This window comes from Colletotrichum abscissum (genome assembly GCF_030869225.1).
Source record: "Colletotrichum abscissum strain IMI 504890 chromosome Unknown Scaffold_70.1, whole genome shotgun sequence".
Taxonomy (NCBI): Eukaryota; Fungi; Ascomycota; class Sordariomycetes; order Glomerellales; family Glomerellaceae; genus Colletotrichum; species Colletotrichum abscissum.
The window spans coordinates 69,485-91,152 of NW_026850515.1; the positions used below are offsets into that span (position 1 = coordinate 69,485).

The following is a 21,668-nucleotide window of genomic DNA, read 5'->3' on the forward strand; positions in this document are numbered from 1 at the left end:
GTCTATTCCCATCTCACCCCCTATTTCTTGCCGTGTATACTACACTCCCCTCGTTCAGTCGCACCCCCCTCCCTTCACCACTCAGCTTGCGCCTGCGTTCTACACAGCTCAACGCAATGAGACGCTGGAACACAATGGCAAGTACTCCGTGGAATTGAAGCATACTGAGAAGCTGGACCCTGAGTCGGAGTTGAGGGGTGAGTGAGGAGGATCCGCCGCGCCGCCGCCTGGCGGTTGTTTCGGTACCGCAACGCAGGTACCATCGTGATAGAGCACGCCATCACAACGCCATCGGCCTTTGAGTGCTGTTGAAGTTGGCGTTTTGACCTTGCTGTGGGAGACTGTTGCTCAGTGAGCGGCAGCTGTCAGTTTAGAAGCCTCTTGAGAACGGAATTGGCAAGATCAAAGTATGTGTGCGATGGAAATTATGTACGCCTTTCTCATGGTATTTGTATTCTGGAAGCTATCTCCATCAGACTTCCCAAGTCATCCCCATTCCCATGCAATCAGCCAATCTTGAGGCTTACACGTCCAAGAGACGACCCTATTTGCCTCCCAGTTTCCCTTGATTAACGCCGCATCATAAGTATGTATGCCCACAAAGTCGTCGTAGTTTACTATTGTACAGGTTTACAGATCAGATAGACCATGCCACCACCGCTGCCGCCCCTCTTCTCATCTCATCAGTCGTGATTTCCAAGCCCAGCTTGCCAGCCGGAGCAAGGGGGAAAAAAGAAAACACATGCGCTCACTCCGACATCTCTCTCTTTTGCGCGTGACTCGTGGTCGTGCTTCCCGAGTTCCCCTTGCTCGCTCTTTTTTTGGTGTTCCCTTTTTCACTTCCCCTGCAAAAAAAACTCCTGATGATCCATACCATCCAGCTCCGCAAGGCGAAGCGAGCTGCAGCAAAGTTGCAGTAAAGTAAAAAAGACACCCTTAAAACATGATCCACTCTACCTCGACACCGGGACCCCCGATGCACCTGGTCCAGTTGAACGGACCCCGGCGCATCGCCTCGAGCTTGACGGCCGCCGGGCTCCGAGGCTCATTGTCCTTCCACTCGCCCGCCCACAGCCTCTCCAGCACGTCGAGCGCGGCCAGGTTGTTCATGTAGCCAGAGCGCCCCATGATGTCGCGGCACTTGCTCCGGACAATGTTTTGCTGGAGCTCGTTGACGCACTCGCTGCCCGCGACGAAGAGCGGCCACAGGAGGAACTTCTCCGCCTGGCTGCCCGCCTCCAGGCTCGTGGCATAGTAGACCACCTGCGAGACCAGGTTCTGGAAGTTGCTGTGCGTCGAGGGGACGTTGGGCGACGCCAGGCGCTCCGTGTACAGCAGGGCCGCGTAGCGGAACGCCTCGGACAGGGAGCCCAAGTCCCGGACCTGGGCTGGGGTCGCGGGGGAAGGGAGGGAGGCGTGGAGGCGGGCCGAGTCGAACTCCCAGCTTTGGAGGGCGACGCGGGCCTCTTTCCACTCTCTCCAGAAGTTGTTGCGGTTGTCGTCGTACGTTGCCGATGAGCAGAGCGTCGAAGATACAAACTCGTCGTCGTCCAAGGTAGAGCCGAACCCGTTGCCGTCGAAACGGTGACCCGGCAAGCTGTAGATGTCACCGAGTTGCTGGTGATGCAGGCCGTTGAGGTTGCTCTTGAAGGAGTGACCCAGGGGCGAGCTAAGGGGTGACTGCGAGCGCGAAGGGATGTTGCGCGCCATAGGGCTGGTGACGAGGTTCTGGACCGAGCGGTGTTGAGAGAGGAGGTTAAGTCTGCCCAGCTTGCTGATGGTCTTGAAGAGCTCACGGTCACAGCCGACGAGGTTCTCAGCGCCAGGGGGAAGCAATTGAGCGTCGGGCATGACGCCGTAAAATGTAGAGTTGAGCTGAGCCTCCCGGTCGTTGATACTGGCCGAGATGGCGTCGAAGTAGGTAAAGATGGCCTCCATCCATGCAGAGTCGCGGGAGGGCGCCAGGTTATGTGATCGCCGCATAGAGAGGATCTTCTTGACGCCGGCGAACTGAGTGTGGAACTTGGCGATGCCCGACTCCACCATGCGGTAGTGGCAGAGAAGCAGGATCGTGGCGAGGACGGAGTCGTGGCTGGACTTGGCCGGATCGTTGAGCTGCTGGTTGAGAAGGTGGACAGCCAGGTTGCGGTGCTGGTACTCTTCGGAGAGGGATTGGTCCTCGGGCTGGGCGTCCGCCATGGACTCGGCGGTCGACTTCTCAGCCATGAGCTTCTCGGAGAGTTCACGTGTGTCCTGGCCCAAGCTAAGTCTGCGCTTCATCCGCAGGTTGCAGGCTGATAAAGCGCAAATGGCATGCTGTAGGCTCTGACTACTCGAAGCCAGGTGGAGAATGTGTTCTCTGTAGGGGTTGCTGGGTCCGTCCATGAAGACCATGCCCGGGCACATGATGTTCTTGTAGTAGTCCATGAAGAAGGGCATCTTTGCAATGAGGTCAGAGTTGACGTGGACGGCCTGCGGCTCGAACATGGTGGGCCACTGAGCCGAAGCGTGGTGATCCGAATGATGGGGTGACATCTCTTCCGGAGGGGGCGATGTCCAAACATGACCGTTGGAATTGCAGCTCGTGCTGTATGCATCCATCTCGGGTACGCCTAAAAGTCGTCACGTCAGCGAGTCTGATCCTAAAGCAGAGCAGCCGAACAGGGCGTCTTACTCAAAGTGTCACACTCCCGCATCAGTTTCTGACTCAACTGGCTTTCGAAGTTGTCCATGTGTGATGTGAGACTGGAGCTATGTTCGGATGGGGCGTACACGAGGCTCGGGCACGATGTCGGGGCGGCTCTCTGGTCAATAAGAATGGCAGAGATGGGGCTCTGAGGCACCGGCGAGCCGTGGGTGCTGTAGCCATCGTACATGACGTTGGGGCTGTGGAGGAAGGGGATATCGTCCCTTGAGTAAGAATGGCTCATGGGGGACATGTAATCGCCATCGCTGACGGACTCGAGTGAGGAAGACAGCGCGCTTGAGATGGGAAGAGGTCCCAGGTGAGCACCCAACTTCCTGTAGTTGGGACCATCCGTCGGCATACTATTTGAGTACGGGAGGCCGCCCCAGTGTCCAGCAGTCATTGATGGTGTGTGCTCGGGGTGTGACATGGAGAGCATGTCGTAGCTGTGAGGGTAGGGTGTCGTGGGTGTTGAGACAATGTGCTCCGGTGAGAAGCCGGCATCGTTGCGCGGACTCCTTCGAGACATGTCGTCTGCATCGGCCCAGCCTGCGCTGGTAGCCGTGGAGTTTGCGCGGGGACGCGAGGGTGACTTCTTTGCAACTCCGGTCACTGGAGGTGCCTTTGCAATGGGAAGAGACAGACCGCGCAACTTGCCTCTGCTGGCAACGCCAACGCCCCAGGTCAGTTGAGTCTTGTAGCCTGAGCACTCGTTGCCGATTTCGAGACATTGTGAGCAGTAGGGCCGTCTGCGGTCACACTTGACGTTCCTCTTGGAGCAGGTGAAGCAGTCGTCGGCAGCGCCACCGGCGGGAGCGCGTCTTCTCCTTTTCCGGACCGAAGCGGCAGCGGCAGCATCTTTAGCTTGCGCGGATTGTTGTTGAGTTATGGGAGCAGTCATCTTGTACTGTGTTCAAGTTGAATGTGGGATGAAAGTGTGGAATGCGTTTTATAGCGCGTTTGTGAGACCGGCTGTCAGTCAGGGAGGAGGCAGGGTACTATCGATGTCGGACAGTAAGGCAGTCCGGCAATGGTACGGACGAAGTGATGGTATTCTGGGAAAAGATGGTATACCGCTAGAGGTAGGAGAGCAATAGATGAAAGCGAGAGGATAAGTCAAGAGGCACAGTAATACATCCAAGTGTGGCAAGCCTCGGGGACGAGGAGTGTATATATGTATCGAGAGGTGGTGAGCGTTCTGGTTGGCAACCATTGGCTACATGGATGAGAGATTGGCTAGAGATACACAAGCGGCGTGCGAGGATCCTGGGCCTCAGCAAGCAACTCGTCCGGGGCAGAGAAGCGGGTATTGCACAGGCAGTCTGAAAGTACATCATGTGCGTTGACGGGGGGTAGGAGGCAACTTGAGAGAGCACCGATGGGGGTGGGGGGGCAGAGAGAATGAGTGTAAGAGGATGCTTGGAGGAGCACAGCACCCAGCATAAAATGGCAAGAGAGAGACAAAGTGAGTGAGAGAGACCAGGGGCGGGCGACTTGGACGGATGGAGAGAAACCTACGTGAAGGCGAGCCGGGTTGTCTGGGTGTGTGAGAAGAGAGCGGCGGTCGGGGAGTGTGTCTCGTCTCTGGGTTCCTGGCCGTTCTCTCGATCTTAGTGGATGCGGGAGGTAAGAGCTCGAGAGACACAACGAAGAGTGGGAGGCAAGGCTAGAGAGGAGCGGCGGGCAGAGCATAGCGAGTGGGAGTCGAGAATGGGAGGATGAAGATGAGCAGATCAGCGGGTCCATTGCCAGATGTCTGAAGAGCAGGGGATCCCTAGGGTAGGCAAAGAGGGAGTCCCCATTTCATTGCAGGCACAAGAGCCCAGGGCCCTCGACTGTGAGCTGTGGCTACTGCTGCATCCGTAGGTACCTTGCCTCTCGCTGGCTTGCCCGCGATTTTAGGTTGTTCTGGTCAAGATGTGGCCGGACGATGCGACAGGGACCCCTTGTCATCCAGACTTTGGAGGGGTTGCATGCCTCATTCATCACCCCCCAAATTTCAAAGTGTGTGCGGTGCGGTGCGGTGCGGGTGGCTTTGGTGGGCGTTCTATCTTGTTAGTAATAGTTGTCGATATTGGGGGAAGAGGAGAGAGTTGAATGCGGAGTAAGAGCCTAGAAGAAAACTATTATCTCCAAGATCTGGTTCGGGAGCTTTCACGGTAGGTTCTTAGTTGGAGAGAGTAGTGTGACCGGACGCAATCTCAGGAACGTCTCGTGCGAGGACTGAGTGCCATCTTCGCACAATACTTGGCCGGGCAAAGACAGAGCGCGATCAATGTGGTCGGTATCCGCTCTGCTCTCCGCTATTGAGATAGGATAGACGGAGAGAAGGAGAGGTACGCAGTAGAGAGAAAAAAGGTTCAATCCATGGCTGGTGACATACGATGAACGGAGATCCAGCCCGGTCGTCGCAAAAGAACCTGTAGCACGGGAGGGCAACGAGATAAGACGTGATAGAGGATTGCGGGGGGGAGAACTTGAAGGTGAGGAGACGAGACGGATAATGATCAATGCACCCACCACTAAAGGCAAGCAAACGAGGAACGAGAGACGACATGTTCCCTTTGGGCGCTTGAGATCCCTGCTATGAGATATTCGGCCCCAACAACTCGTATTCATCGGTCCCTGAACATTAACAGTTCCCATAACCAGCCCGCGAACCAGCCCCTACTTGCTTCCCGCCTTCGCCTGGCCTTGTACGGCGTATCTGATTCTGACAGACGAGTATCCGTAGATCGGGCAAGACGAGACACTGACGGTAGATCCATCGGAAATAGCATCATTGCGGGAGCGTCTCTGGCAGTTTCCATTTGCTAGGATTCTGACGACGTTGGCAAGTCTCAGATTAGCCCGGGCTTTCGACCAGACCAGCTGTCAGTCAGAAGTCTGGTCAAGAGAAGGGGAGAGTCGGAGACAGTAGGATGAGACAGTCTTCGTTCTGCAGCCTGTCAGTGACGACTGCGCAGTCAGTCAGTCCGTCCGTCAGTCTCCAAAATGAACGTCTGCACTCAAGAGCAAAAGACTGGCTCGCCGGCTCCCAGCTGCTCCTCTTCGCGCCTAGCCTCAACCTAGCTCAGGTCCTTTTGCAAACCCACCATAAACCCACCCTGCTGCTCCCTGAGCGAAGGCCCCTGCTAGCCACTCGATGCGATGCAATGCTGCTGCATCTGCCGCGCTACAGGGCAGGGCAGGACAGGGTCGGTCCATGCAAGGACAACGACAACGGCGAGGGCGGAGACGGCGGCCGTGGCCAGGATGATTGGCAGCCCCGGGGGGGGGGGGGGTTCTCCAGGAGTCTAGCTACCAGCCAACCAGCCAGCTTGCGTGCTTCTTCTGCATCCAGAATCTCTTTGGAGTAGGTACTACAGACAGAGAGAGGCGTCTATGAAGAACAACAAGCCTGTGTGCAATTAACTTTCGGCCTGCTGCGGGCAAGGAACAAGGCGCCGCGAGCTAAAAACGACGCGGACAATTGTCGTCAGACGGGGGTGAGGCTGGAACGGTACTTGAAGCTTGGATGAGCGAAACGAGGGACGAGGTCGGTATCTGTGATTTGAAGTGAAACCAAGCAAAGCCCTTTTCGTTTTACACATTCTTAGTGGTCCGAGTAGCGTTGGTCTGGCAGTTCTCTGCGATCCAAAGAACAAGAAAAGATGAAGGTAGGTTCAAGGTTCAATGTTTGGACGAACTGGCGGCTGCTGCTCCTCCTCCATCGATCAACCCAACCAATGACATGGCCAAGCAGCATCTGCCAATGGAAGCCGCGTCTTGGTAGCTGGGCAATCCCGTATGGACTGTCTTCGTAGCGTAGTAGCTTAGGTTAGGTTAGATGACTAGGCGGCCCAGTCAACAGCCGATAGGCTCATGGGGTCGAGACTCTTGTCTGAGATAATGACTCTCGAAAGATTGCGGCGACAAGAGAAGTCGAGCAAAGGTTCATTGAGGTCCATGAACAGCGAGACATGGACGCTCAATGTGAGCAGAAGAGCGGATCGCATGTGACAGAAACAGCCACGGAGATGAATGCTATGATGCTTGTCACTGCTGTTGTTGCCGAGCCGTGTCTGTTTTCGGTCGCCAGTCTCCTCTCTATCTGTCTTCATACGGACAGAGGATGCACCTGAAGTGAGGGCGAGGCATATGAGATGGAGTGAGCGGGTGAGGCGTGCGGCGCCTGAGTCTAAGGCGAAAGCTACAAGTGAGCCTCTGTCGGCCGCCGCTGTCGGTACATAGTCTTGACGGGGAGTCCTGCGGCAAGTGGCAGGTATCTAACGGCAAAGTGCTTTGTAACTCAATCTCACCCGTGTTCCGTGTTCCTCGGTACGCATTCCCTCGAACCGAGCTGGCCAGGATGATGACGGGGTGGTTCATCGGTCATCTTGGAACCCACCCGCTCAACACTGACCACCTGGCGACTTTGTGACTTGTTAACAGCGCGAGGGCGTGGGACTCGTGGGAGTCAGGACAGGGCAGCGAGAGTCAAGTGTGAGGGTGAAGCGACATGTCAGAGAGCTTCGGACATGGACGACGGGTAAACCCCCGCGCCCCACGACGGAGCAATTCTGGTCCATAGTGACCCATGGCCAGCTTTTTGATGGAGATTTCCTGTTCCTGTTCTTGTTCCCGTTCCAGCATCTGTTCCTGATTTCCAAGCAGATGCAAGACGCCCGTGCCCATAGAGTGCCAGTGCGACAGGTATGTACCGCGGTAGAGACTTGTCAATGACCGGATTTGGTATGTTGGACATGGTGATGGTCGTGGTGGTGGGTGGTTATGGTGATTGATGGGTCTTATTTGGTGGAGTGAGCGATGCAGTTCGCATGTGTCTAATATCCGTGGCATACGGGTCTGGTGTATCCGTACTTTGAATCCATATCCAATATCATCGGCGGTTGTTTCGAGCGAAAGAGATTTTGTTATCTTTAGCCCAGCAACCCTGTCTGCCGATGCGCTCATTCCGGCCTACTGTAAGGTAGAGGCGCGTATGGAGCATCCCATAATTACTTGGTATCCGTAGCTCAGCCAACATTAGAGAGCCGAATGGATCGTAGCCACAGGTGATGAAAGGGTACAGTTTTGTGACACCTGAAGAGAGCAGCGCACATGTATCCGTTCGTACCCATATTCCGAGTCTGTCTTGGTTGGCATGGGCTCTTAAACGCGGTAGCCGTTGGATAATTCAAAGTCTGGCTCAGGTGTCAAGTGATGAAAAGGCTTGTCGTTGTTGTGCGGTGAAGCCTATCGAGTACCTACATACAGATACACATAAGTAATAAACTAGAGGAAGCAGCCCCATGCCGGATTGGCTGGATGCGTGTTAGACGCAAGGCAAGGTGAGGGAGGTGAGTTGGGTAAGTTGGGTCGGGTTGGATCGAGGTCTGCGAGATGTGGAGAGGGGGAAGGGGGAGGGGGGAGAGGACGGGCGGGATGCAGGAGTCCTTTTCCCGCCCGCACTGGAGAAATCTACGGATACACACCGGTACTCGAGGGAACGACAGCCGAGCAAAGATCTTAACGTTTACCTTACCTTCCAATTAGCTAATAGGAACTTTGAGGGCACACTTGCGTTTGTTCTGGTAGCGAGTGGCATCAAACGTCCATCGTCTAATGTCCTGTGTCAATGTTTAACATCCAAACTCCGAGGAACCTTTCCCCTTCTCTCCTTGATACACATCACAACACCTCACGACGCAACTCGACACACTTTTCCCCAGCGTAACACTTCGGAAGAAGCATCTCATCACACCGGATCACCCTCACTTCCATCCCCAGTCCTTCCGGCCAGGGCCCTTTCCTCTAGAATGCTACAGAAGCACAGGCTATGATGGACTATGGATTCATGGAAGCCTTGGCCTGCTTGTTGGGCTTGTTGCCTTCTGGACTAGCTGCGCCGTGGCGCCTCTGCCCAGGAGCAACAGAGTGTGCCATTGCAGGATAGGTGCAGGGCATCGCATCCTCTACGCCGTGCAACAGAACGGGCGGCGCTTTTGCTAGACCTTCCATGCAGACTTCGACGCGCCTTCTGCCATCCGGCCAGTCTGCTCAGAGGCCAACCACTTTCACGAGATGTGACTTGCAGGTCAGGCGCGAGCAAGTGCTTGTGAGAAGGGGGAAGGCCCAAGGGGGGGGAGTAAGAGAAGGAGGAGGGGGGGATGAAGCATGCATACGAAAGGATGGCGTTCTCTCCAGGCACACACTCAATCTCACCCACACACTCTCACTCTCACCCTCACAGGCTCACCCACACCTTTCCATCGTTATCGTCAGTACCTGCCTTCTGCCTTTCTTATCCATCGGTGGCCGACGGCTTCCTTCGGTAACTCGAGGCAATGGAAAAGAGGAAGAAGGAAAGGAAAGGATGAGAAGTGAGAAAGAGGGGAGGGGGGCAGCGGGCGTCGAGCGTTCTGGAAGCTTTGCAAAGAACCTCACAATCCGATTCTACAGTACCATCTCGAACCTCACATCTCGTCACCGGGATCCGAGCCTCCTCTGTCTCTCTCACCTCACCTCGAACTCAACGTCGTTTAGCGCTCTTGGTCAAGCGGTACATGCTACCCACACTTTTCATCACACTTAGTAATGGGTTACTGCACGTCTCTGAACCGCCATCCCGACTGCCGAGACTGGTCGTAGAGACCGTCGCAACGCAGAAAGTCCACCTAGCTGCTTTGGCCTCAACTGTCGCCGCCGTCCCATGAACCCCTCGTCAACCTCGCTTGCGCCGCTGATGACATTTTGCACCTTCAACTCACTTTAGCTATCCGTACAGCCTACCAATATCATGCGACATCAACACCGCAAACACACATTCGCGGTAGTGTGACTGAAATCAGCAGCAATAGTCCGTCCTAGTATTATTGCCCTTCCGCCAGGCCCTAGGCCTGCCTGCCCGACACGATGCGGATGTATCGATCTCTCCGATGCTGGTTGACACAATTCCCCTTCTTCCGGACCTGACGGCCTTGGCTTTTTGGCCTGCCTGATTCCTTGATCACAGCATGCCAAAGGCGCCTAGGATCCAGTTGTCCAAGTACAGATACCTCCTCGCCGGTTCTTCGTGTCTCAAATCTTGCAGGAGTAGCGCCGCTGTCACGGTCCCAGGGACGTCCGTCCACTTTGACACCCCGGGCTTCACCTCAGGATACCCAGGACCTAACAACTAATGCTGGCTGACGTTGCGTTGGTCCAGATGACAAACGTCCGCACTGACACCGCACGCCCCCATAGCCTTAGCTCGCTTCGCCCGCGAGAGCCAGGTGCACCGGTTCGCGCTCTTTTCGGAATCCAACCTCGTCAAGAACAACCCTTGAAGGATCAATATCAACGCAGCCCTGAGAAATTGAGAAACCAACAGCAGGATCCTATCAGCCAGCCTTGAGTGCGGCAGAGCGACGGGATCGCCATCGTGGGGCTAGCCGGAGGTCGCCCCAGCTCTTTGCTCAACGTCGGCCGTCTCCATCCATCACATGCTTTCCCCTATTTGCGAGTCTCGGCCGTTCCCTTCTCCATCTCTGCTATTTTGATAGTATCCAATCCGCGCCCCGAGGTTGTCCTCAGAGCCCACTTCGGACCCGACCGACACCTCCTGCGTCCCTGCGACCCCTAACCACCGACATTGATCAACACTATAGGCCTTGAATGCCATTAACCCTTGTCCCTGGGAGCCCGGAAGGGTAAAATAAAGGGTTTTGCCCAAGTTGATTTGATTTGAGCACAGAGTGGTTTACAGGTTCCGGAGAATTGGCAGAATACGGCTTCAGCCACGCTTAAACTTGGCTAGAGGAAGCCCCCAACGCAACCTAAGTGACTCGAGAGAAGCGTTTGCAGAGCAATAAATCATTGCAGCCAAGAAAGGCATATTCACGACCCTCCGTGAAGCTGCAGCCCGCGATTCATGACGATGCCTGCTGCGGCTTGCCCCTGAGAGCTGAGACTTGGTCTACTCTGCGGGTATTGATACTGAGCACTTCAAAGTGCCCATGCACAGAATATTGGCTTCACAAACAAGTTCCAAGAACAGCAGGTTGGCAAAGAGTCTCCTTCTCAGAAAGGACAATGAGAAGATCAACCCCCATGGTTTTGCATTGCCGTTCTGACTCCCGCTTGCCCAACTACCGCAAGACTGGGGCTACGCGAGACGGCATGTCGGGAGAAGCGCGTCCAGGAGTCTGGTTGACGTGCATTCGACAACCATCGTGAGACATGTCATTGCTACATGGTCCCAACCCACGCCGATGACGAGACGGTGCAGCAGAAGCGCGGACGATGCCTAGAAGGGCAGTTCAAACTTGGACCACTTCATCTTCCGTATCTCTGATATCGTATCCAGAGAGCAGAGAACCATCGCACATGGTTTGGCTTCTTCTTGATGTCACCCAAGAGGGCGACGTCGTCAAGAGAAGTTCGCCAGCTTCCTCTCCTGCTGCACTCTAAACTCAGAGAAGCAGCCTCTAGCAGTCGCAGGTACGGATAGCACCAACCCTATTCCAGAACAGTCTGAACAGAGCAACGATACACTTCCCGCCTAGCGCGAAGGATGCAGTTCGGAGCGCTAGAAGGACCGAGGAAGCATGCAGAGAAGCTCTCCAAACGCCATTTCACACAGTCAGGGGGGTGGTCTAAGCCTCACTCGATGCAAAAAGTCCTCAAGCCAGCCGTTAGCGCGGTGACCGGCTCATCCCCCCGTCGGCGAGTTAAAATCGACTTTGCCGTCTCCAAGTGTGCGCCTCCCGTCATCCGTCATCCGTCAACCGTTAAACCGTTCGTTCGTTCACCGCAACGCGCGAACTGCTCCGGCCAAAAACAGCCAACCATAGGTAACCAGTTGAAAGAAGGATCCTGTTCAAGCCCGCCTCGCTGCCGTCATCTGCTTCCTTTTCGCTCAATGTGTCCCCCCACCCCCAATGTTCGGTCTCGGGACGTGTGGCTTGTCTCCGTATCTGCTTGGTCAACGATTGGTTTGCGTTCCTCTACCTAGCGATTAGGTAGTGCTGTGGGCGCCGCCGTTCGTTCGTGCAGAGAACCGTTCGTCCTACATGGTCAACTTCCACCCAACCATCACTCCTTCAGCACCCCTGATGCCAGCTTAACTCTATCAGGCTCGAGCAATGTGATTGGATGCGGGTTGTTACGACCGCCAACACCATCTCCCGAGACACTCACACACATCATGCCGGTTTTGTGGACGACGTCTAGGTTGGCGGCCATGGGCAGACTTCTCTTCCGTATGGTACCGGAGCAACATGATGCGGTTTGTCAACACTGGCGGTTTGACCATTGGTGCCCAAATCAAAGCTGTTTACTGGGTGGCAGGGTCAGGGTCAGGAAGGCCTCTCTACGGAGTGGACTATGGACTCTGGACGCTACACCGCACGCTGTTGTCGCTGTTTCTCAAGTGAGAGTGAGCCCACCGCCACTTCATCAATACCCTAGAACCTGCCCCTCGATTCCACGCTAGGCCAGCCGGTGAAGGTGAGAGTACTCCGTAGAGGGGTGACCCCCAACCATCTCCGCCTGGGACTGATCGTTCTCTCTCCATTTCTATCGGGATTGACATTAAGGCGCTTGTCAGGGCTCCATGAATGGTCTGGTGCAGGATGAGCACGCATACACCACGTACCTACATCACTCTTCTCTAAAGCTTGATCAGATCATTGTGCAGGCGGCCACGCATCACTCAACCGTTCCTGCTCAAGAAAGCACCTGGGACGTCATCGTACCCCTTCGACAACAGCGTGAGTCTGGCCTTTTGATGATGACATGCCCATACCGATCCATCATCCCGCGCCGCCGCTGTTGTGGAAAATGGGTGGTCTGCCAGCTGGCTCTGGCTCTGGCTCAAGAACCCCTGCTTCATATCAATCCTGGTCGGTCGAGCCGCCAATTGCTTTTCTCTCCTCTTGAGCATCGAAATCTTACCAGACTTTTTCCACCGACTGGTTCTGGCATGAGCTAAAGCGCCTGCCGCGATCCCTGCTCGGAAATTTGCTTCAGCACTGACAACGGCGGCTGTTTGGCAAGGTCGCTTCGATGTCCGGTGTGTTCAGAAGCCCCAGTCAATGTCGGGTTTACCCCTAGTCTTATCCTCGGGGCTCTTTCGGAGCATGGATGTGTTTATGTAGCGTACAGCTGCGAAAAAGAAGGAAACATGGAAAAGATTCTGGCAAACTGGATTCCGTAAGCTCATACCAGTCCCCGCGTTCCCCTTCTTCCTTGCTCTCCTTACGCTCTGTCAGTGTCTAGATGTCATGATCATCCCCCATCGGTGTCTACTCATCACCTCTCGTCGAATCGGCTCGCCTCACGCCTCGGACCTTGAACGATTTGCCGCTATCTTATTGGCGTTGCAACGTTGCAATCATCATCTTAACAGAGACAAGCGTGGTCCCTGGGACTAGCGAATGACAAGCGCCAACGACCGCCTCCAATAGCATCCATCAGAGACCGTGGGGTGGAGTAGACTTCATAAAGAGAACGCCGTCGTTCAACCTCCAGTGTTTGCAACTCTATCGGTAAGGAAAGTTGTGGAGGGTTCGGAAGGCAATAGCCTGACTCTTCCTCAGGCCGATATGTCGGGTATCCGATTCGAGCCCACTGGTGGCAATCATCAGGCCTTTATTTTAGTCTATACTAATCGGTCCTGATGCAGTGGCCTGCTCGTAACGACGAACGGCACAATTACGATTACGCAGCCGCAGCCTCGTCTGTCGTTTGATGCCTGGCCGATCTGGACTATCGGTTCCTGTGCAAGTAGAACGCGGTCTACTGAGCCGCGGCAACCTTATGAGTGTACATCAGGCTATTTCGAGCTTGTTGATCACTCGGCCCAAGGAAGTATGCTCAAGGCTATCGCTACACTTCTGGAATACTGTAGGCTGCCTGTCCCTGGCAAGTAACTGAGATACTGCGAAGCCACTTCATCGTAGAGGCGACTCCGGCCGGGGGCTGAGTTGAACGCACACTGCCCTTACGTTCTAACACATAGGAAGGATCTTCTTACCGCCGCTCACTCACATGTCTAGGGATCCGTATATGCCTCTCTTTTCAAGGGTTCGCCAGGCGGGACTATGAAGATCGGGGGTCTGGGCCAAACAGTCAAGGCAAGTTAAGCTCGTCGCGTGCCCTTCAGTTCGTCTCGTGCAACTTTCTTTCCCCGCAAATTGGATCGGGGTGGCATTCCGTGGCCATTGCTTTCCCTTGCCCCAGCATCAAGCTAGTCTTGCACGATTACCGACAGTGAGGTCGTTGACAGGACGCCATGACTAAAGATGGACCTCGAATTTGCTAATGCCAATGTCACGCGTGCCAAATGACCCCTTCCTTCACAGCATACGCGGAGACAACCAGATCAGCGGAGGCGGGAAGGCGGTCTTTTGCCATTCAAGCATCTTCGACCGTTGGGCAATTTGCATGTACGGAGTATCGATGTAAGGCCAAGGGAAGGGGGTGGTTCTGCGGACGAGGCCCTTAATGCGGGTTCGTTGACCGTTGTTTTCCCCGCATCCAACTCACCTTCAACACGCCGGCATGAACGAGTTAGCCTCACGGTCGTTTCCATGGACGATGTCGACGTCAAAGGGCTAGCCGGCACGCTATCTCGAGTCCCTTTTCTTGGCGGTTTGCCGACCGCGGCTTTCGCTTCGTTCAAGATTAGAGGGGGGAGGATCTCATCGGGAGTGGTCGGGGGCCCTTGGTTTTCCTCGCTTCCTTGCCTGCTCTTTCGCCTTTCGAGGCAATGTGCTGTTGTTCACACCACAGGTCACTCCTTGCCAGGTCCCATCATGTGGCGTTTCACACGTACTCGAAAATGAAGATCGTGGCTGGGCCCCCAGAGAGGTCGACTGCGGCAGTATCCCCGAGGTAGGTGTGTTGTACGTGTGAACAAAAGTGTGTGCCTTGCGTTCCCTCTTTTCCAGGAACCGTATGCGAGGAATTCAAGCGCCTCTCTGCCGGCGGCCGTACCCTGCCTACCTAATCACCTCTCATCCCACTTCGATGTGCCTTCTTTACCTTGGGCAACAGCTTGTGTCAGTGAGAGAGAGAGATACGTCAGTCGCAGGAAACCTGAAGTGTGAAGTTGCTACGCAGTACACTAGACTGGCCAGCCTTTTCCCTAATTACGCAGTAGACCTCTCTGCCCCCACACACCCCAAGTCCTCGAGCTATTTGCCTGATTTGGATCCGATGGAGAAGTAGGAACCAGGACCATGCGGGGGTGGTTCTTCTTGCTGCGACTGCGAGGAGTGTGTGTGGTGGTGCGGCCACGACCCCCCGCTTGGCTTCCACAAAAGTTCCCAGCCCGGCTGCCGCAGGCCCGCATCGGCACAGGGGTGCGGCGCGCGAGGGGGAATGGGACGCACATCATGTACGCTCGGGTGTAGTGGGCATTTGTTGTGCTTGTTCTTGCAAGCTATGGCTCTCCGCAGACGTCTACCCGTACTTGTGATACGCAGTAAAGAAAGGAACCTACCATGAGCAAGCATCCCACAGGACCCTTTTTCCGGGTCTTCCTGTCAGGTTACTTGTCAGGAGGCTGTTTTTACGAAATTCGGACGGCGTCAACTTGTCACGCAGGCTAAAGGTGATGAGGTTCTTTTGTTTACCCCTCGGACGTTTCTCGCTTGGGTAGACTTTCCCAGTCTCGTCTCTTCTTCTCCGACTTTACTGCGAAAAAGAGCTGGGTCATGTCTCGATGCTTGTCATAGAGAAGTAGAGACAGAGAATGAACTCCATGTATGCAACCCTACCCGGCGATGCTCTACTTGCTTCGACCCAATGAGATGAAGTTGGGAAAGAAGGGGTGGTGGTGGTCTAGCCTTCTGAACCCTTTTTCCCTTTCCCACCACTGGGCTCTGGGCGGCGACTACAGCAAAGCGTGACCTCCCTCGAGATCTACCTAAGCTTCGCTGAAGATGGTGAGAGATTCTCGGTCTCTGACGCGGACGACTCTTGCTTGCGCATTTGTGGGCATCCCATTCATATCAGAAGTCACGCCTCTCCCCTCCCTCCACCACCTCGAGATGTGCGTCCTCCCCAGGAGGAAAATCGATTCGCTGATCCGCGACATCGGACGACGTTTCTTGCCATCTGTGGGTAGTGGTAGTGCTCCATCGCCACACCTTCTTTCGAGGTCCAAATTGTAATCAGAAATTCTAGACCTTTCTCTCTCTGTGTGTGTTGTGTCCATCAGATATCGATGTCTAGACCTCGAGACCAGCCCCAGGATCTTTTTTTCGCCCCTCCTCTCTCCGTAGCCGTTGCCGGCCCGCAAACGGGGCTCGGGTGCTTCACAATGGCACGCAAGATCGCCGCCCCCCTAATAACAATAATGGCTTCACTGTTGTTGTGGTTTTGGGGTTCATCACCCGATCTTGGATGGATCCAGATAGACCTCAAAGTGAAGCGGCAATTGCATGTTACTGGTACTACTGTACCTCTGTAGGTTCCATGTCTTGGCTGCAACTGTCAACTTTCACAAGCATGAAGAATTACAAAAAAACAAGCAGTGGCAGTACCGGCCGGAGTGGACCAAGCTCCTGGTGAAAGTCCCGCCTGGTGTTACCGCACATGTCGAGAAGGAATGAGGATATCCAATAATACGGATATGCATGGGAAAGCCAAGTCGGCGGCTCTGGAATTAGTGTTCTCGTGTTGCTCTTGGTCATTGTTGATAGAATTACGAGTGAAGAGAAAATTCTGTGACTTCCGCAATCCTCTCTTTGAATGGCGTTATACAGCACTAACCAAAATACCCTCTTCCTTCTTATTTTACTTTGCTTCCTTTCTCATTACATCTTCCCCCTTCCCCTGCTCGTCAAAAGTTCGTTCGTCCCGCTTCGCGCCATTGCCTGGGCATTTTTCACGTTTGTTGCCTCCCACCGTCTCCCGAGCCTTGCCTTTGCATCTGTAGGTCCGAGGCGAATCTGGCGTTACAGTGACACGGCAGGCAAGATGAAGCAAAAGAAGAAGTAGGAAAAGAAAGGACGACATGGCCAACCTAGTTTCTATTACTTGATCGTCTCCGGCACTTGGGGGCGTGTGCTCTTCAAGCGAGAAGCATTGGGCACCTGGGCACGCGATGAAGTCCCATAACTTCACCGGTACTATGGAGTCGAGGATGGGGGTCTTTCTTGACAGGCGCATTGTGCATTTGTGCAATGCCGCAAAAAAAAAAGAGCGCACGACCCAGGGGGCGTGAGCCAGATTACACGATTCTGTGTCTCTCTATGTCTCTGCACGCCCACGAGGGGGCAAATCTTGGCTTTCCCACTGTTTGGTTTGCAGTGGGACGGAGATGAGGCAGTGGTGATGGAGCCTTGTGTGACGGTGAGTCGCGTGCCGTGGGGGGTTTCTGGTTTCATTTGCGTGGCGGCATATGGCAAAATATCTGTTTCTGTCTTCTGGGTTTTGAGAAAGGAGAGATAGTGAGATGAATTGGAAGGTTGAAGCTCTGTTTCGTCGCGGCGGTCTCGCGTACCAACGAGTGTTGTCTTGGGCTTAGTAGGCATCTGTAGCAAATTAAATGCCATGCGTTGGAGATCCCGTTTGCACATGATTACTGATAGTCGTATACGCTTTGTGATTATCTTTAGGCCTTAACTTGATATCTGTACGATATTCGCCCTGGCCATGGCTTATGGTATAGTCCCGATGTTTCCGTGGCTTGATGTATAACGCTTTCTCTGATTCCGATAAAAACTTGAGGCCCCGGATCGTTCATATTAGTTGGGACTATCCTAGTTTGCAAGTACGAAGACAGACGTGTTCCTTATGATCTACTCTGTCTCGGGTCGTCATCCCGTCTCTAATGTAAAGGCCATGATTCATAACTCAGGATGCGGATTAGTTGGAGCTCAGCTCAACCTCTGAAGCTTGATCGTGACTTACTTCTAAGACTAAATTTCCGTATCGAAGTAGACTCTCGATCATTCCCTACACTGCTATTCAATACCGAGTTCGCCTCTCTCTAGTCAACATGGGCTTCCAAGTGTTAAGGAAGGTTTACGAGTGACTTCGCGTCGACATATGGCTCGAGCCTCCACGCTCGTTGTGACCTTGATTTGTAAAGTATCTAACGTTCGGAGTCCTGACCATGGTTCCAATATCGGAGGGACATTTCTCTAGATCAAGCCTAGACATATAGTTTTAAACGGCTTCCGTGAACATGTCAAGGAGCTACGTATCTCAGTAGAGTCTAGTGAAAGTTGTTGCTTCTTGACTTGTAACACTAGGTATAAACAGTCATACGGCTATCCGACTACTTGTAGGGAATGAGCCTGGCTTTATAAAGCCCTAGAGGCAGCCCCATTCTGATACATGTGAGCATAGCCCATCTGCATCCATGCACGGGTTTCAGGTCGCGCCAAAGTCTGGTATATTCCGCCTGCAGAATAACGTCTAGAATGTCGCCCGTAGCTGATGGTTTGTAACTAGGAGACGTTGATTGAAACAATGCGATACAAGACAAGAAACCACTTGGAAGGAATAGTAGGAGAGAGTATGCTCTTAAGTGACAACAATGTACGGTAATAGAGCCTTATACTTGATGGATCATGGGTTCGGGGCTTGACTGGCTGCTTAGATCGATCCTAATTGGATCCAGACTTCAAGGGAACTATCACAGAATAATGGCTCCTTAGAAGCAATTTGGTCTAACTCTGTACCAGCTGACTATTATTTAGTCACTTCAACATGTGTGTGCTTTACAAAGAAACATGGGTTGCGAGACGCAAATATCAGGTCGGACTTTCGTATGGTATCTCTGTCAATGTCCTGGGTCACAAGTGTTGGAGTCTACTTACGCGACGGCTTCTAATTCCCATCTTCCAATCCAACCCTGATCGTTCCGTCTTCTTCAAGGACGACGGTTACTCAAGAGAGACGGCATACAATTTTACGCCGACTAGTGGCTCACTGTTGTACCAGAAGAAGCGCGTTACTTTTACGTGTACTCACCCGTCTAAGACGGCAGTCAAGGTCCCTGAGGACCTTGAGGGTCAACAGAGCTTCCCTCATACCAGCTGTCTCACAAACACAGATTGAGATCGCCCTGATTCACTTGCCATTTTACTCTTTCCATACAACAGCGAATAATCCATTGGAAGAACCAATAACAGAAACGAAGCCCCTCGTGCAAGGCGGCAAAGAATCAGTCACCGAATCCCTTGAGGTTGGAAAATATACCACGAATTGCTATTACTCTGAAAACGACTCCACGAAGTGAAGCGGCAAGAATACCTTTTATTGTCTCCATCGGGTGGGCAACAAATGGCATAGATCTTCCTCGAAAGCGATTCGACGACGACACCTGGGCAGGAGCTACGCGCGAGTCGTCCATCTTGTAGTGACGTTGTTTCCTTCGTGTCGTTTGCATACAACGGAGACTAACTTAGATTAGAGTAGACAGTGTTAAACTGAACATTGCATGCGCCATGATCGTTCAGCTTGGTATCCAGTAGTGCGGCATCTCAGCATTGTGGATGTCTAGGATGGAGATATATAGCGACTAGGTAATCGACAAATCTATCCATTCTTTCGCTTTCTACCGCAATGAGGAGATAAGTGAGATACATATCCCGTCGAGTATGACAGAGACTGTCTTTCTCAAGCCTCGTATAATGGCCAAGAGAAGTACTGCTTTCTCTCCCTCATCAAGTCTGCAGCAGCCAACGCCAACAAGCCATTCAAAGAAGCAGCCATGCAACGCTGGAGAGTCTTTCAACCGGCCTCGAAACCCTGTCTTCTATCAAACTATCACAAAAGTTTGATTCATCCTAAAGATGGTTATGATCACTTGGGGTTTTCATCTCGAATAAGTTTGCGTTGACTATAGCAACTTTCATGGCTGATGTTGACCGGAATCAGTTTCACAAAGTGACGAGGATAGATTTCAAAGAACAGCAAGTATTGGGTGGATTTCAGTCATTCCTAGAATGAGATGAAGAAAGACCCGATGGCTCGACTATTTGGGAATGCGAGGAATCACCTCAGTAATGGTCTAAGGAAAGGCATGTGTATTTCATCGTACGCAAATCCACCATCATATTGCCTATCATAACTCCTAGCCTAAATCTTAAAGGTACAAGACAAAATCTATGGCTCTCGAAGGAATTAGAAGTAATCTTCAGTCAAAAAGCATCATTTAGCCTGTGCATGTCATACTGAAAACATGAGGTGAAGCTATCCAAGCCTACGAATGTCACGTTTTGAGGCCATCCTATGATTGCCACCTCGTCTTCAAACACTGCGCATGCTTCAGACAGACGTGTAACAAAACAAATCACTACAGTGGTTCATATTGTTGATTATCCTCCGTACTATACTAAACCGAAGGGAGTAGGGCGCTTGTCAACTATACTACAAGACCTGTGCGTATGGCTCGGATGTCCCAGACAAAGCACAACATAGCCCTCATAGGTCCGTAGCTAAACGCGCCCTGGGTATCATTCTCTCCTTTTCGCGTTTATTTCTTCTCCAGCTCGTCAAGGATGGGCTTCTCCAAGCTCTCGGGCTTGGTGGTGCTGGCCCAGCGGCCCTTGACCTGGCCGTCGCGGCCGACGAGGAACTTTTCAAAGTTCCACTTGATGCGCTTGAGGCCCATGATGCCGGGCTTCTCCTCCTTGAGCCACTGGAAGAGGGGGTTGGCGGCATCACCGTTGACGTCAATCTTTTGCATGATGGGGAAGGAGACGCCGTAGTTGACCTGGCAGAAATTCTGGATCTCGTCGTCGGAGCCGGGTTCCTGTCCGCCAAACTGGTTGCAGGGGAAGCCGAGGACGATGAAGTCGTCGCCGTGCTTCTCCTTGATGTCCTTGTAGAGCTTCTCGAGGCCGGCGTACTGCGGGGTGAAGCCGCACTTGGAGGCGGTGTTGACGACGAGGACGACCTTGCCCTTGTAGTCGGCGAGGGGGACCTCTTGGCCGCGCTCTGTTTTGGAGGGGAAGAATGCATGTCAGCCAAACCGTTTTCAAGGTGATTGGTTAGTTATCACGCAACAATGGGAATCGCACGTACTGTCCAAGGGCTTGAAGTCGTAGAAGCCTGTTGCGGAAGCCATTACTGCGGTTGTGTGAATTTGGCGTTGCTGTTCTGCGATAGCTCTAAAATTACCCCGCAATTGGATCTTGTTGATTAGTTGCGGTCGGTCCGGCGATGATGCACAAGTTTTGAGCGAGTAGATGTAAGGAAGAAAAAGTCTTGGATGATGCACAGCTACGGAAGCAGCAGTGGAAGTTGTTTTGAGAGAGAAGGCTCTGGTATGTAGTTGACGAAACATGCCATGCGTGACGCCACGAGGGAGGGATTGGGTGATGCAGGGACGGACGGGAAGGGAAGTGCGTCGTCCTTTCCTGTCACGCCTGTTCCCTTCGCCAGTGGTGCTGCCGGGACAAAGTTTCAATCCGGTTTCCAATGGGGTCCCCGGGCACGGGCGTGCACTCGCATCGAAGCCACACCAACAGGCCAAGGTACCACGTATGCGTACACAGGATTCCGTAATTGCCTACGGATACCTTCTATTACCGTTAGTGTTGCACCATCACACTTCCAATGCCTCCACAGAGCTGCACTTTGACACCTCGAATGGGCCAGAACAAGAGGGGCACGACGGGGTCTTCGGTCGAAAGTGGGGCTCCGTCACGATGGATGCGGGAGGGTCGACAAGCTCTGCATCGGCCGAGGTACGGGACGGCATGTCCTGGTTCCGTTTTGTTTCGATCTAGACATGCCAATGTAACAGCTTGTCTTTGGTCGCTGGTGACACTGGTAGGTGGATAGATGTGTATCAACAGTGCATTGCCTACAAAGCTCAACTCATACAGTAAGTTCTATTCCCAAGATTCTCGCTTGAAGTCAACCAAAAGACATCATCTCTGGCAACTCATCAGCTGGTCAATACTGAATCACTACTTCGGATTGATGAAGCGAACGCGAGACCCGGCTCTTCATGTGAGAGTGGAGCCAGTCGGCTGAATTTGTTGTTCCG

At 53.4% G+C, this 21,668-nt stretch overlaps 4 protein-coding genes across 4 annotated transcripts; 1 reads left to right on the forward strand and 3 right to left on the reverse strand.

The window, feature by feature from the left end:
* Positions 1–936: 936 nt before the first annotated feature.
* Positions 937–3,587, reverse strand: CABS01_15604 (uncharacterized protein; the record flags this gene model as incomplete). Its single annotated transcript, XM_060548938.1, has 2 exons — positions 937–2,612; positions 2,675–3,587. 2 exons carry the CDS (start codon positions 3,585–3,587, stop codon positions 937–939), a joined length of 2,589 nt encoding a protein of 862 aa, XP_060391134.1.
* A 6,561-nt stretch (positions 3,588–10,148) lies between these two features.
* Positions 10,149–10,331, reverse strand: CABS01_15605 (uncharacterized protein; the record flags this gene model as incomplete). Its single annotated transcript, XM_060548939.1, has 1 exon — positions 10,149–10,331. The coding sequence occupies one exon, from the start codon at positions 10,329–10,331 to the stop codon at positions 10,149–10,151; it is 183 nt and encodes a 60-aa protein (XP_060391135.1).
* Positions 10,332–11,855: 1,524 nt separating this feature from the next.
* CABS01_15606 (uncharacterized protein) lies at positions 11,856–12,641 on the forward strand (the record flags this gene model as incomplete). Its single annotated transcript, XM_060548940.1, has 2 exons — positions 11,856–12,086; positions 12,258–12,641. 2 exons carry the CDS (start codon positions 11,856–11,858, stop codon positions 12,639–12,641), a joined length of 615 nt encoding a protein of 204 aa, XP_060391136.1.
* A 7,506-nt stretch (positions 12,642–20,147) lies between these two features.
* Positions 20,148–20,741, reverse strand: CABS01_15607 (glutathione peroxidase; the record flags this gene model as incomplete). The annotated part of the gene is made up of 2 exons (XM_060548941.1): positions 20,148–20,611; positions 20,699–20,741. 2 exons carry the CDS (start codon positions 20,739–20,741, stop codon positions 20,148–20,150), a joined length of 507 nt encoding a protein of 168 aa, XP_060391137.1.
* Positions 20,742–21,668: the final 927 nt, after the last annotated feature.